Genomic DNA, 14,825 nt, shown 5'->3' with positions numbered 1-14,825 from the left:
GTTCTACTTACTAAGTAAATGCAACTTAAAGAAGTAAAACGATGCTTACAATCGGTGTAATGATCTATTGTTTAAAATTTACATATTCGAATAAATAGATATCGTATTAAACCGGATGGTCTAGTAACTATATTTATCGTCTTTATCAATTATGGATGGTTATTTCAATACTTGTACATGTGTATCATTCTGGCATTATAAAACAAACAATGATACAACTATAATCAGCTACATTTCTACTACAATAAAACAAATATATCCTTTTTATTTTCAATTTATGTTATCGATCTCTTTTTCTGTTTAACTGTAAACAGCTGTACACACATATTTTAATTGAAATATTATATATGTAAGCGTGAATGAATGATTTGTTAAATCTATATTACAGAGAAACATGGTATGCCCTATTTTCCCATTCCTGATATTTTCTATGAATTCAAATATCCTTGTCCTTGGGGACAGCTGGTATAAAATTAGGTTAAACAAACTGTTATTGGTTATAATTTGAATGATCAAGTTTCTACATTTATTTCGTATAGTAGAAAATCTAATATCAAATTATTTACATGGCTTGTTCTCTTCCCAAATAGTACACCCTTTTTATATTTTATATTTTAAAAATCTCTTTTTTTTTTCTTTTTTTTTTTGGTATTTTGATTTCGAAATAGGAGTCATAGATCTTCTATGAGGGTTTATTCGCAAAAAGATTAGCACGTAGCAAAGTTAGAACATTGCTTTTCTTTTAGCGATTTGGTAATGTTTGAAATATATTTGTATTCGTTATTCAACTATTACCAATTGATACCGTCGGCAATCTGCGTTACCGTCAGCGAGAACCATAGTTGTTTTTAAGACTATCATTACTTTTCTTAAAGGCATAAGAAACGAGTGACCGGTGAAAAATAATGTTCTTCCAATTCTTGAAGCAATGCATACAAACATCATAAACTTAGTCTTCTGTGCTCGAATTTATCATTTTTTTTGTGTAAATTTCGTAGAATTGTCAATTTTCTTTTCAATCGGTCAGCGTTGTTGTGAAAATATGGCAGGTAATTAAAGTTCGTGTTTTGAAGCCGAAGTTTAACGATTGTCACCTGTTTGTCAACAATTGACGAAAAATAAACAAAAAAGCATGGAAATTGAGCACGTGTTTAACATGTAAATTCAGATAATAGTTTATTTTAAGGACATCCATGCGTATTGTGGTCACCGGATTTTTACGAGATGGGTCACACTGAGGTCACCTTGCATACGGAAAATATGTCGGGGGAATTGCTTGCTGGAAGGAAGCTATTCAAATAAAGTAAACTTCTTCTAAATATGAATAAATTAAAGAATTTTCTTCAGAAAAAAAGTATATGTACATAAGTTTTATAATGAAAACTATCCATTGAGTTATAAAGATCATATGCATTTTTTTTTATATTTGAGGTTTCTTATGACTTTAATCTAATAGACTATTAATCCGGAATTTGAGTTGGTTTCAGAAATAAAGTCACAGTGAAGTTCTTCGTTCATTTTGAAAGCAATCAAATCGTTATGTATATCAAACTAGAATGTGTCCATAATAGACGGATGCCCCACTCACACTAACATTTTCTATGTTTAGCGGACCGTAATTTTGGGGTAAAAACTCTAATTTGACATTAAAATTAGAAAGATCATATCATAGGGAACATGTATACTAAGTTTCAAGTTGATTGGACTTCAACTTCATCAAGAACTACCTTGACCAAAAACTTTAACCTGAAACTTGCACTATCATTTTCTGTGTTCAATTGAACGTGAAATTGGGATAAAACTCTAATTTGGAATTACATTTAGAAAGATCTTTCATAAGGAACATGTGTACTAAGTTTCAAGTTGATTGGACTTCAACTTCATCAAAAACTTCTTTGACCAAACACTTAATAGTTATCAAAGGTACCAGGATTATAATTTAGTACGCCAGACGCGCGTTTCGTCTACATAAGACTCATCAGTGACGCTCATATCAAAATATTTATAAAGCCCAAAAAGTACAAAGTTGAAGAGCATTGAGGATCCAAAATTCCAAATAAGTTGTGCCAAATACGGCAAAGGTAGTCTATGCATGGGATGCGAAAATTCCTTAGTTTTCAAAAAAATCAAAGTTTTGTATAAACAGGAAATTTATAAAAATGACCACATAATTGGTATTCATTTCAACACCGAAGTGTTGACTACTGTGCTGGTGATACCCTCGGGGACGAAACGCCCACCATCAGTGGCATCGACCCAGTGGTGTAAATAGTTATCAAAGGTACCAGGATTATAATTTAAACCTGAAGCGGGACAGACGGGCGAACGAACGCACAGACCAGAAAACATAATGCTCTTCTACTATCCAAGGCGGGGCATAAAAATAAATCCGTTGATTATATACAATCACCTGGTAAACATATTTCATATTGATTTATAATAATTTTACTTTTGATGTAATAAGTTATGGTTGAAAGTTTCTCTCTGTATCTAATAACACTTTTTTTAAATGGTAAAATAAAATTCTTTACTTGGAGAGAATAACTTCTACAAAAGAGGGGCAAAAGACACCAGAGGAAAAAAAACAATTCGGGTAATCCGACAGACGGAGAATTCATTAACATGTTTAACTACAAAAATATCATTTTCATTGGTGGGAAATTATGAATTTGGATACTGAAAATTATGATTTAGATTAACTTATTACAGATACCAGAATTCAAATTGTGCACGTCATATCGTGTTTCTTTTACAAAAGACTGATCGATGAAGATCGTATCAAAACGTTTAGATGGATAAATAAATTACGAAGATGATGTGCAAGAAGGATATAAAAGAAGGGAATTTGTATGTCATGTCAAACAAATCATATTTTGAAAATTTGGTTGGTTTGTTCACAATATTATATTCATTGATTTATTTTGCTTGTAATTGATAAAACATATTTTCAATAAATATATATTCAAATTGGGTGAGTTTCGTTAAACAAATCCTATTTTGAATACTGATGTTTTGTTTGTTTGCTCACAATATTATATCTATTGATTTATTTTACTTGTAATTTGTTTTCATTCTTTTTATCTCATATTTCATTATTTTTAGAATATGATGCAAACATGTTAATGAAATATGTATATAAGCTGAAAAAATATTGCTTTACAAGCAAGCGGGAAAAGACAAAGGTACGAGGTGAGTTTTAAAAACTATAACACTGCTATATAAATATATTGTTTCGCTTTATCACGTATGGCTTCGTATAAGTTTGTTTGTTTGAATAAAGGTAAAATTCTACAGTTCAGATTCCGTATATATACTAGTATTTATATTTTTTTAATTACCGGTCGCTTCATTTGTATTTGAACATCGATAAAGTATATGTGTCTTAATATTTCATGTTCAATAATATATATTCAAATTATTAGGTAAGTGTAGTGAAACTTGTACTCGCTTAAGCAAAGTTTCTTATGCAATTTTTTCCCACCCAGCAATGTCCTCTTAGGATTTTTGCTCTCGATTTTTGTTTGGATTTCCAAACATTTTGTTACTGGCTTATCCAAAACGCGTAAAAACTTTGTATTGTTTTCAGTGTCCTTTCTATCCCTGTTGTTCATATCTTTCAACTCCATGTGATTTGATTTGAATCGAATAAAAATAATACATGAACATTACAATGCAAATATTCAATATGCAAACTTTCTATTATGAAATTGAAAGTTCTTAAAAGTTGTTATTTTTAATTCTCCGATTTATTTGTATGTTTAGTGAAACATTTGAGAATGCATATTTTAAAGCCAATCGTTGATAAGGAGATAAAAAAAATACAATTAAAGTAACACAATATTTTCATGGTTAATTGATATTTAGTTATAGATTACTTTATCTTTTAAATTGACAAAAGGAAGTTCTAGAATCCTCACCACAACGTTTATTTATCAATCCATGAAAATCGTAAACTGTAAAGATTGGAACAACATTTTTTATTCCGTTCTCACATGACAAAGTATGGTATAGCTTTTTCATGCCCTGCCGGTGAGAACAATGTCTTTTTTTAAACAAAGTATTTATCTAGATATAAAGATCGCTGATCTAACTTTTTGTTTAAATACAGTCTAGAATCCGGGTCTAGAACAGCATCTATTTTATTCGGTCTAGAACAGACCGGGTATACATTTTCTGAGCGTGTCTAGATCAGGGTATGTTTTTCAATATTTTTGTTTAGAACAGGGTATGTTTTTCAATATTTTGTTTAGAACAGGATATGTTTTCAATGATTTCTGGTTAGAACAGGGTATGATTTGGCAAGTGCTGTCGGCACAGTTATGTCCAAAAGGATAGCCAGTAACCCTCGGGCTATAAACATTCATAAAGAAAATACGCACGATTATTTTCTGATCTCCAGTCCCATTTTTGTACAAAACATATTGAGATAACGCTTTAAATGTGTCTTTTTACATGTTTTGTCTATGTTTTTGTTTTTGGAAAAATCTGGGTCCATTTTTTTTCAATCAATGATAAAATTGATTTCGAAACTTTTTCAATTGTAAATATCAATTTAGTAAAACAATATAAAAAAATATAATAGATCTGCTAAATAAATGCTGATACGTATTTGCGTTGCAAAATATTTGACACAATCTACGTATCGTAACATCTGTTTAACAATGGATTTGATTGGATGATTTAAAATACATATAACATTTATCAATATTTTTGATTAAAATTAACAGGATGCATTTTTTCAAACAAATGATAATTAATTCGTGGAAATGTTAATATCAGTGACTTTTAATTTCTAGCATTTCATATTATCACACTATATCATTATATTGTTTTAACAATTGATTAAAAGATCATAGGTTTGCTTCATCCTATCAAAGGAGAATATACAGGTATTGTTGATATACATGTTGACTGATAATTAATCAGAAATATTAAAGAAAGGAGAGTGCAATACTCCGGCCAACTAACCCTTATCTCTAACCGAACACAAACAACCATAATGACTAATGGTTTATCAGAATAAATGTATGTTTTTCTATCGCCAAATTTAGGTCTCACTTGCTAAAATATTCATTTAAAAATTGAAGAACAATTATTGAAGTTTTGGTATCTGTCTTATTTATATATAACGCCATTTATTTATAATAGTGTATGTTTTCTAGGGTGGAAATGACTGCATAGAGCCACATTGATACCTCAAGAATTGTAACAGAAATGAATATAAAATTAAACCAACAAGTATTCACTTTGTTCCTACTCTTTGTAATCGCTGGTGATGTTGGAAATTTCATAAATTCGATATTCAACAGTCGCCATGAACTGGTCCGTCATAACTCCGCTCTATTTCTACCAGGGGCCGATGCTGTAGCAGGTCCAATACTAAAACAGACATTCAAAGAGATATTAAAACAACTTGCTAAGAAGAAGGCAAAACCGAAACCGAAACGGAAAGGAAAAAAAGATAAAGGAAAGGAAAATGATAAAGAGCACACAAAAAACATACGACCGAGTACGGAAAATAAACACCAAAACGGAGAAGCCCGAAAGCAGAAAGAGCAGCAACGTGCCCAAGACAGAAAACAAAAAGGTGGGAATAAAGGTGGCCGACGAGGAAGATTTAGTAGGGGCAGAAGCCGCACCAGTAGAGAAGGAGGAAGTGGTTGGGGTGGCAGCCGGAGCAGCAATAGAGGAGGAGGTGGTTGGGGTGGCAGCCGAAGCGGCAGTAGAAGAGGAGGTGGTTGGGGTTAATGACGAATACAAAACATTTCTTCAAGGATTATTTCAAATTTTGGTTGCAAATAAACTTCAAGAATATTTGTTTCTCATCGTTCGTTTTTCACATTCTCTCTTTATATAACAAAACAAATAAATGTTGCAACAGTAACGATTGACACGTTTAAATATCAGTAAATTAGTGAAATTCTTTATGACAAAACTGTCTATATTTTGTTAGAAAAGTCCAGTAACATTCAGTTTAAATTACCAGCAGAAAGAAACTTTTTTTCATAATAAAATTCGTGAGTGGACACTCTATCATGTGTAGAAGATCTATTCATTTCTTTATCTATTACAATTATATGTATCTAGGGAACTTTATATTTGTACAAAACTGATTAAAGAAATTTGATTCCACACAATTCTGTTGGTTTTTTTTTCCAAGATTGCTAAATTATTTATCATCATTCTTAAGGTTGTTTTAAACTTTAGACATGAGATATTTACAGACAATCACACAAAAATATAAAAATGCAAATAAATAGACAGTTAGACATGCAAGAAGACATAAAGACAGCCGAACATAAAGACAGCCAGACATAAATACATGCATACAGACAGACATTTATACTGGCAAATAAACAGATATCATTAGTTGCACACCGGTAGTGTGATAGTGTCCTACTACGATATATATGGTGTCAGTAAACTCTATCTGCTATTTTAGTAATTACTTATATTTTGTATTCGAACGTTAATGATGGTATCTAGATGAGTTGATAATGATTCTTTTGGTCGTTTAACCTTTTATGTTACTCACATTCCTCTATCGGGGTTTTAGCTTTGTGCATTCATTGCGCAGGTGGCTCCTGATGGGCGATTCGGACACAGGAGGATTTTACAGTGTTATCGTTTTTACCCTTATTTTTATATTCTATCTAATTTGTTTTGAAAACAACTAGATGAACTTGGTGTTGGTGTGTTTATCAAATATACTATGAACTACAACAATTATTTTGTGGGTGTCTTGAAATTTTTATTCGGTTGTATTGTGTGTCTGTGTGTGTACACAGTTTTTGTCTACTGGATCGCAATTATTGTCACATTAACCTATTTTGTCTTTTCGGTTTGATCAACCAAATTAGTCAATATTACTGACTACAAACATCTGTCATACAAGTGGGAAATTTAGTAAGCTATAAGACCAGGTTTAACACCATTCGTTTTCTTTTGAAAATGCCTGCAATTCCGTGGTTGTTGTTGTTTGTTGCAGTATATCATATTGTTTACGTTGTACATAAATCGTAGAAACAATTCTTTGTTCGTCATTTTTAAGAAACAAAATTCTTACTATATGAAGAATCACACTGATTCATACAACAAATATTCCGAAGACTATGTCATAAAAACGCGGGACATTTGAGTTGACAAGATATTTGTTGAGGTTTTTTAATTTCACTTTCATATATATTTATGATATACTTTAACTCTTTAATCTACAGTGTATGCAGTTAGTACTTTCATTCAAAACATCCGTATTGATTTTATTACTCCTGAAATAAACCTGTGCCGGCTAAGGACACAATATTTACCTGTTGAGTACACGAATTTGGTTAAAATATATTGAATAACGGTATTTCAAAAACAACCTGTTAGACCTCGTCGATTTCACCTGTCAATTAAACCAGTACTTTGGATTTGCTATCATGAAAACAACCCCAGATATTGTGTTACTATAATCTATTGTTATAAATTTCTAAAATAATTTTGACCTATTGAATTTATATCCCAAAAGCTCTGATTTTTAGTCTTTGTTTGGAATCACATCTGGTCCCTTGTGGTTTTATCTGCTTTTCTTTGTTTTTATGAGATTTATAATTGTCATATATTTAATTTTGGGCATCTAGAGAATTGATTGTCAAAACATCCCGAAAGGTAGTTAAATTGGTTTTGTTTACTAAGTTCATTTCACTTTTCTTCCTTTTAAATACAAGAATTATATTATTCTATTTAAACCGCATACTGGACTGTACTACCACTAGTTCAATGTATCTGATGTTACTCTATCGGTCCCCGTGGGTATCATCAGCCCAGAAGCCAGTATGTGAGTAATGGCAAGAAAAATATGGATAAACTCATCAAAGATACTAGAAATTGGAATTTTGTATTTACGTCAGACGCGCGTTTCATAGCATCATGTTTTCGATTTTCAACAATTTGGCATCGAGCATATCTGAAGAGACATTAATTGTAGAAATTTGCATCTTTTAAATAAGTATCGTTTGTTTTATATATATTATTTAGTGGAATTTATTTAGGTCCTGTATTGATGGTTTGATTTGGCAGAGGGAATTGAAACCTTTTTTTCTTAATAACTTATCAGTCTACCTTCTGAATTTACGAGTCCATTGGCTGCAGTATCGACCCATTAATGTAAAAAGAAGTTAAAACACTTTTTAAATCTCATTCATCTGAAGTGCTTTTCATGATTAACCTTCATCAAGACGCAGAAAGCCAATATTTGATAGTTAGGGATTAAAAAAACGTAATTCTTTGAAGAGCTTAACCCTTTCACGTTCCGCCAAATTGGACGTAAACTTATGGAAAGACACTATCAAAGTTCAATCGCATATAGCATTCGCACTGAGGCTTACATAAAGGTCGTTTTAGGTCCATTTGAGAGATAATTGATAAAATATTTCAAAAAATATAATATATCAGAATTTTTGTCTTTTGAAGTCACGTGTTATCTGTCCAAAAGTCACGTGACTTGCGAAAAAAAAGTAAAAAAATACAAAAGTCTTCCGAAAAAGGTCGTGTGGAGACTTTTATAAGGGCTAATAGGATAAAGTTTAAGTGTCAAAGCAATGTCCTAAGTCTGATAGACACAGGAAAGTTACCATTATGGTATAGTTGGAGGAAATACGTGTTATATGCCCTAAAACGTTGATGCCCGCAACATGCAAAATAACGGTTTTCAGCCGTTATTTCGTCAAAAATCTTATACTTGACACAAATTTTAGCTTAAATTATGTTTTTCCAAGCAGCACATAGAATTTTGACTTTGAAAGTAAAGATTCAATGAATTACCAATAATTACTTTGGTGTTTTGGGCCTATGATGTTTTAGTTAAAAGGGGGGGTGCAATTAGGACAGACATTCTTTAAAAACATACAAACATTGTTTTTGAGTTGACTTTTGTATGTATTCATGACCCTCTTTTTGAAATTGAAAGTAAAGTTAAGTTAAGTTTCATTTAATATAGGAAATTATTTTTTCACCTCCGGCTTTGAGGTTCGAACATGCAATCTTCCTGCTGTGGGCTAGTGCAGCTTCCCACTGAACCACAGGAGTTCCAGTTTAAAATGTCGAAATTTTAATACTTAACTCTTTCATAAGTCTCGATATAACATAAAATTGTTGTAAAACCCATTATTTTGAGCAAATATAGGATGATATCATACTTTAGTCTGCCATTTTTTTCTAGACGTTTACCGGTTTCTTTATTTGAACAAAGGTGTTTTCGACATTTCCATAACCAGACACTTCAGAAACAATGTTCTGTTACATCTATTTCAACTTCGAAAAAAAAAAATTCATGACTTTTTGTCTTTTTTGTCTTTTTTTCAATTAATTTGGAAGGAAATGACCACAAATTGAGAGTGCATTTCAAATAAATGATTGCGTTGGTATACTTTCAATCACTTTTTTCACTTAAGTACAAGTTTTAATCATACTTTGAATAGTTTCCCTCAAAAATACACGGCGAAGTTAATAAAAAAAAGTCATATTGCCCCTAAAATCAACAGTTTATTTTCTCATACTCGACGGAAATATTAAGTTCAAATTAAAAAAAAAAACACGGTTTTTACAGGAGAAAACGTTGTTCGTTAGGGGCAATTTGATACCAAACCGTACTCGGAAGAAGTTTTAGGCACCGCTAATCACACAGCTGTGATATAGGGGATTGATTTGAGCCATCAACCACTTCTGTACGTCAACAAATGTCAAAGATTCAATACATTGCGCAAGTTAGATACCCAAAAATATAGCCCATCGGTACCAGAGTACCGATGGGAACAGGAAGGGGTTAATGATCAAAGTTGACATTAACAATAAGTAAGTAAGTCAATCAAAAATGAGGTCAATTGACGATTTTGACTTATTTGAAGATAGTTTTTTGTTGAACACTTCTGCTATATACATTTTCTCTTTTCCTATTCAAGTTTCTGCAAATACCCAAAGATTGGTAAAAAATCATCCTTCAATGTCATTTTAATAGTGTTTAAGATGATAACCACACTGAAAAATCTGCTTAAAAGTTGACACCTCAGATGCAATTAGATCAAAAATAGGGAGTCTGAATTTCCACAGGTGATATGGTTTGATCCCTATGTCAGTTTTGCTTTAGCTTTTTTTAGATTATCATGTTTTAGATTTTTAAATGTTTAGGCACCAAACATCACTGCAGAGACATTAATAGTATGTGTATATGCTATGTCTGTTTTATCAACAGTGGCCATGTTTAATGATGGATCAAATTCCAAGATTAAACTAGATTCACTAAAACACATTAAGATTAACTTCTGGTATAGTAGTTCAAAGAAGATTTTTTTAAATTTTACAATAAACTTATGGTAGAAGGACACTCTTTCAATATTTCTTGTGTAAGTGTAGGAAAAAGTGTATGTTTAATTTTTACATCCTTCTCTTCACAGGAAATCAAAAAAACAATTTTGTCATTTGCTGAAGTTGCTGCTGAAATTCTACATTCCAGAATTCTATAAATTTTAAACTATTTAGTGACATTTAAATGAAATTATCAAATGTAATAAAATGTACTATCCAGAGGAACTTTATTTGTGAGTAAAGTTCTGTCAGACAAAGTGAGGTAAAGTGATGGTCTTTATCCAAACTCATTGACAATAAAACAATAGAAAACAATGATGTTTTATTCTAAAAAATAATTTTACAACTTCTTGTAAATATTTCAAATGTACATAAGAATAAAACACAATGACATGATACAAAACATGTATGGTATTTTACATGAGAACTATAATTATTGATTGATTAATTACATTATACAATAAATGTAAAGTCATTTTGGTAAATAAATGAAAACGAATCTGGGGTCAAATCGAAGTTGAGAAAAAGATTTGCTGATGTAAAATCTAAAATACCAAGACAATACTGGCTGCAATAGATATAAATAGATATAAAATGATAACACACTTACTTGGTAACTAGTGATGAAAATGTTACAATTTAGTCTACATGTAATAATTGTAATAAAGAGATCATGGGCATTCATGTTTTCGGTAAATCACTGCACTATAAAAAGCCCTCTCCAAAATTCATTATCTAGTTATAAGACACACATTCCTGTAGAATTTAAGGATATTTGATTATTCAAATGAATGAAGGAGAAATGATGGGGATAGTTTTTTTGTTGTTGGTATTATACATACCCTCCCATATTAGTTTTTTAATGGAATTTCTCTTGTCAATAAAAAGGATGATATTTCCCAAGTAATGCTGCTTGTGACCATCCTTCCATTATACCTTATGCATGAGTCAAATAAAATTTACTGATACTACAACTCATTTAAACAATGTCATGTTTATATAAATCAGTATTTATACTAACTTGGAATCATTATTATTTGAGGGATACCAATATTCATGAATTTCATGGTTAAAGGTGAACCACAAATTTAAATGTTCAATAAAATACAAATTTTCTAGAGAGCTGTATGCAGACTAATTTAAAACTATGCAATGAAATATTAATGAAACTATCATTTTTCAATAATCCACACAAATTGGTATATACATGTACTTATTATAAATAAATCCATTTCGTTTCTATGTATTTCACTGATATGGCATAACTGGTGTTTTGCATATGCACCAATTAGCAATTCATTTGCGCAGATGTATTTCACATTGCACCAAAATATTTGATTTGATTTAATTAGCAGGGCACATGTTAAACATATGTTCCCTGTATATAATTTATTGGTGTGATTACAGCTTGTATTTTCCTCCTGTTAACAAGGGCTGAGAACAAGAGAAATCTATTTTATGAATGTCTTAAACTTTTATCATCCCACGTTAAATAGCTCTTGAATGTTTTTGTGTACCATGTATCAGCAAACACATGACATCACATGTACAATACATCTTTGCTCGGGCAGATTATTTCTTATTAACACTTCTAATCTACTTTATCTTGTAAATTAATCTCTTCACTATAATTATACTCTTATGTGAATCTTAGTTGTTTCTTTTCAAAAACAAAAGTTTTTGATATTGCAGATAAGAATATCCAATATTCTGTTCTTAATGTATGTATTAATGTACAATTATTTAAATAAATAACTTTTATAAGCAATTACATAATGAATGAAACAGTTATACCACACTCATATCTTTACAAACTCTATTTAATTATTAACTTCTTCAGATTTATTTTCTTTTAAATAAATAAGACAGAATTTTTATATTTAAATTTAAAAAAGGTAAAACGGCAATAAATAATTCAAATTTTGATTTTAACATTCTTCAGATAAAATATCTTAATTAACACAATTCTTTAAAAAATAAAATCAAAAGTTTATTCTTTTTTTCCAAAAACAATTCTGCTATATACTGATGCAAGAAAATCTAGAAAAGACCTTAAATAAGTTAGGTTTGGTATATACACCAATTTAGCAGTAAAATTGATGTGACCAATATAACAATGACATGTCTGAAACTGTTATTCAAACCTTCCAACACAGTTGTTTGTTACTGTCTCATTTCATCCTAACCATGATAAGTCAACTTATAAATAACACTCCATAGACATTTTAAACAAACAAGGCTTTTCCAGACTTGGTAAAGATTTAACATATACTCTAGAGACAAAACAATCCTCTGTGGCAAAAAATCAAAAACAGATAAATTACAATGATGAAAAGATTTAATAATTCATTTCTCATAATGAAAAATACAAATAAATTATGTTTCCTTACAATGTATCACAATAAATGAAGGTACGTAACAATGTTAATACAAAATCCTGACAAGGATCACTTGGTACTATAAATTTAGAAATTATTGCCAGGTCTTATTAATGTGAATAATATAACTCATTGAGTTTTGCAATAGAAATTTTATACATATCTTATAGATATCTTAATTCAGAATTTCTTAAGATCTTAAAAATTAATATTGCATTTTTCAGTTCTTAAAAAATGGCCCAAAAAAAATGCATGCCATAATTTCTAAATTTACAGTGTATATTTCATTATAAATAATGCACAATATGAAGAACTCTTATTCTTAAATTACAGTTAGGCCTAAATTAATATATTGTTTGTTTCCCCAATTCCGACCCTGCCAAGTCAGGTGTGGGTAGGTAGGTAGGGAAATTATTTTATTTTTCCAAAAAGCTTGGACATTATCGGACAATCCGGCAAGCCTGAAAACCCAAAATGAACAAAATAATATTTGACTTAGTTTTGACAATAAAATTTTATGAGTAGCACCATTTTTGCAGGGTCGGCCGGGATTGGGGAAACAAACAATATTTTATTTCAGGTCTTATCTTGAAGAAAATGATAATGAAATTGTTCCATTTATAGGTGACAAGTTTTTTTGAGAGAAATGAATACTTTGCATGTTTGTATAATGTATTTCTGACAAAATGGTTACACTTGAGCAAGTCACTGATTGTTCAACTGTTGATTTTAATACCATATTTATACTAATAACAACTGATGCTCAAAAATTACCTCCTCAGCTTTTTGAAAACATGACAAAACTAATTTAATAGAATCATAAACACATTGTTAGATCAGCTTTCAAACCAAATGCGAAAATTATGAAATATTAAATATATAAAACCAGTTTTCTGAAACTGCCGTTTTTTAATATACACCTTAACTTTTCTATTGTTTTTTTTTTCTTCAGTGAACTGCAAAGCTTTTAGAGCTCTTATTAGAATTAGCATATTGCACAAGACAAAGATTGTATTTTGTGGAGACAAGTTGTTCCTTGAAAAGCATTTGAACACACAATTACATTTGATACAGTGAATACTATCAACTGATATGATTTAGACAAATCTGTCTCCAGATTTGCTACATATAAATTAAGAAAGCAATAAGTCAGCAGATTTCAAATTAATTTAAAAAACAATGATTCTGCTTTTAAATGAATGTAAAACATCAAGCTTCATAGAAGTAATTCAAACAACAGCAACAAGATGTTCATGAAGTCAACAGGTCAACCCTTGTTAAATATATCTTGCATAAGCCGTAGCATGTTTTCCATGCGAATCTTTTTGATGTTAACCTATTATATTACTATGATTACAGAAACAAACTTTAGTAATCAACTACTACTGACAAAATAAACATATTATTTTTTCACTAAATTTTGCTGCTCAATAATACTAATGATATAAAATGTTAAAAAAACACTTTTGTTGACAAAGTCATAAGTTGTATTTTTAACATACATATGCTGAATATTCACAAAATATCTATTTAATTGGTAAAAATAATAAATAAAAAAACCTGACTATTAGTCCTTTTCAGGTTAAACCCAAATCCCAAGAAATCTGAACTCCCCCCTATCAATTGAGATAAATCAAAAAAAATAACACCTTTCTCTTATGACAATGTTCATATTTTTCAAATCATTCCTTGTTGCAACCTTTTACAGGTCTATGGTCTATGCTTCATTCTGTCCTATTTGGACATTTATAGACTATGGTTCTCTCAGCAAAATTAAAAGGACAGAGTTAAAAACATTCATAGTGAAATATCAGATACAACACTATTTAAAATGAACAAAAAAGCAAATATAACATAATATTTATTTCAATCTACAACATCTGTTAATCTATTTTTGCTTTATGTATTTCAGTATTCTAAATATGCATGATATACACATGAATTTTATGTATTATAAATCTTAAGGATTTTAAAAATCTTTTAAAAAAAGTTCCTTAAATCATTGTCAGACAATGTTTTTGATTGATATGTTTATATGTGTATAAAAATTGTAGCATTTAAAAAAAAATGTTGTACATATGTCACACAATTTTTTTCTGTAAC

At 30.2% G+C, this 14,825-nt stretch overlaps 1 protein-coding gene across 1 annotated transcript; it reads left to right on the top strand.

The window, feature by feature from the left end:
* The first annotated feature begins 3,170 nt into the window (after nt 1-3,170).
* Nucleotides 3,171-6,102, top strand: LOC134695239 (RNA-binding protein cabeza-like). Its single transcript, XM_063556456.1, has 2 exons — nt 3,171-3,189; nt 5,163-6,102. The coding sequence occupies exon 2, from the start codon at nt 5,215-5,217 to the stop codon at nt 5,746-5,748; it is 534 nt and encodes a 177-aa protein (XP_063412526.1). The 5' UTR covers nt 3,171-3,189; nt 5,163-5,214; the 3' UTR covers nt 5,749-6,102.
* Nucleotides 6,103-14,825: the final 8,723 nt, after the last annotated feature.

The sequence above is a fragment of the Mytilus trossulus genome, chromosome 13 (genome assembly GCF_036588685.1).
Source record: "Mytilus trossulus isolate FHL-02 chromosome 13, PNRI_Mtr1.1.1.hap1, whole genome shotgun sequence".
Classification (NCBI taxonomy): Eukaryota; Metazoa; Mollusca; class Bivalvia; order Mytilida; family Mytilidae; genus Mytilus; species Mytilus trossulus.
Note: the sequence above shows the minus strand (reverse complement) of the source record. Positions and strands in the feature narration are given on the sequence as shown.

Excerpts from the sequence above, each read along its gene's own strand:
- LOC134695239 (XM_063556456.1), top strand. The coding sequence starts at position 5,215 with ATGAATATAAAATTAAACCAACAAGTATTCACTTTGTTCCTACTCTTT.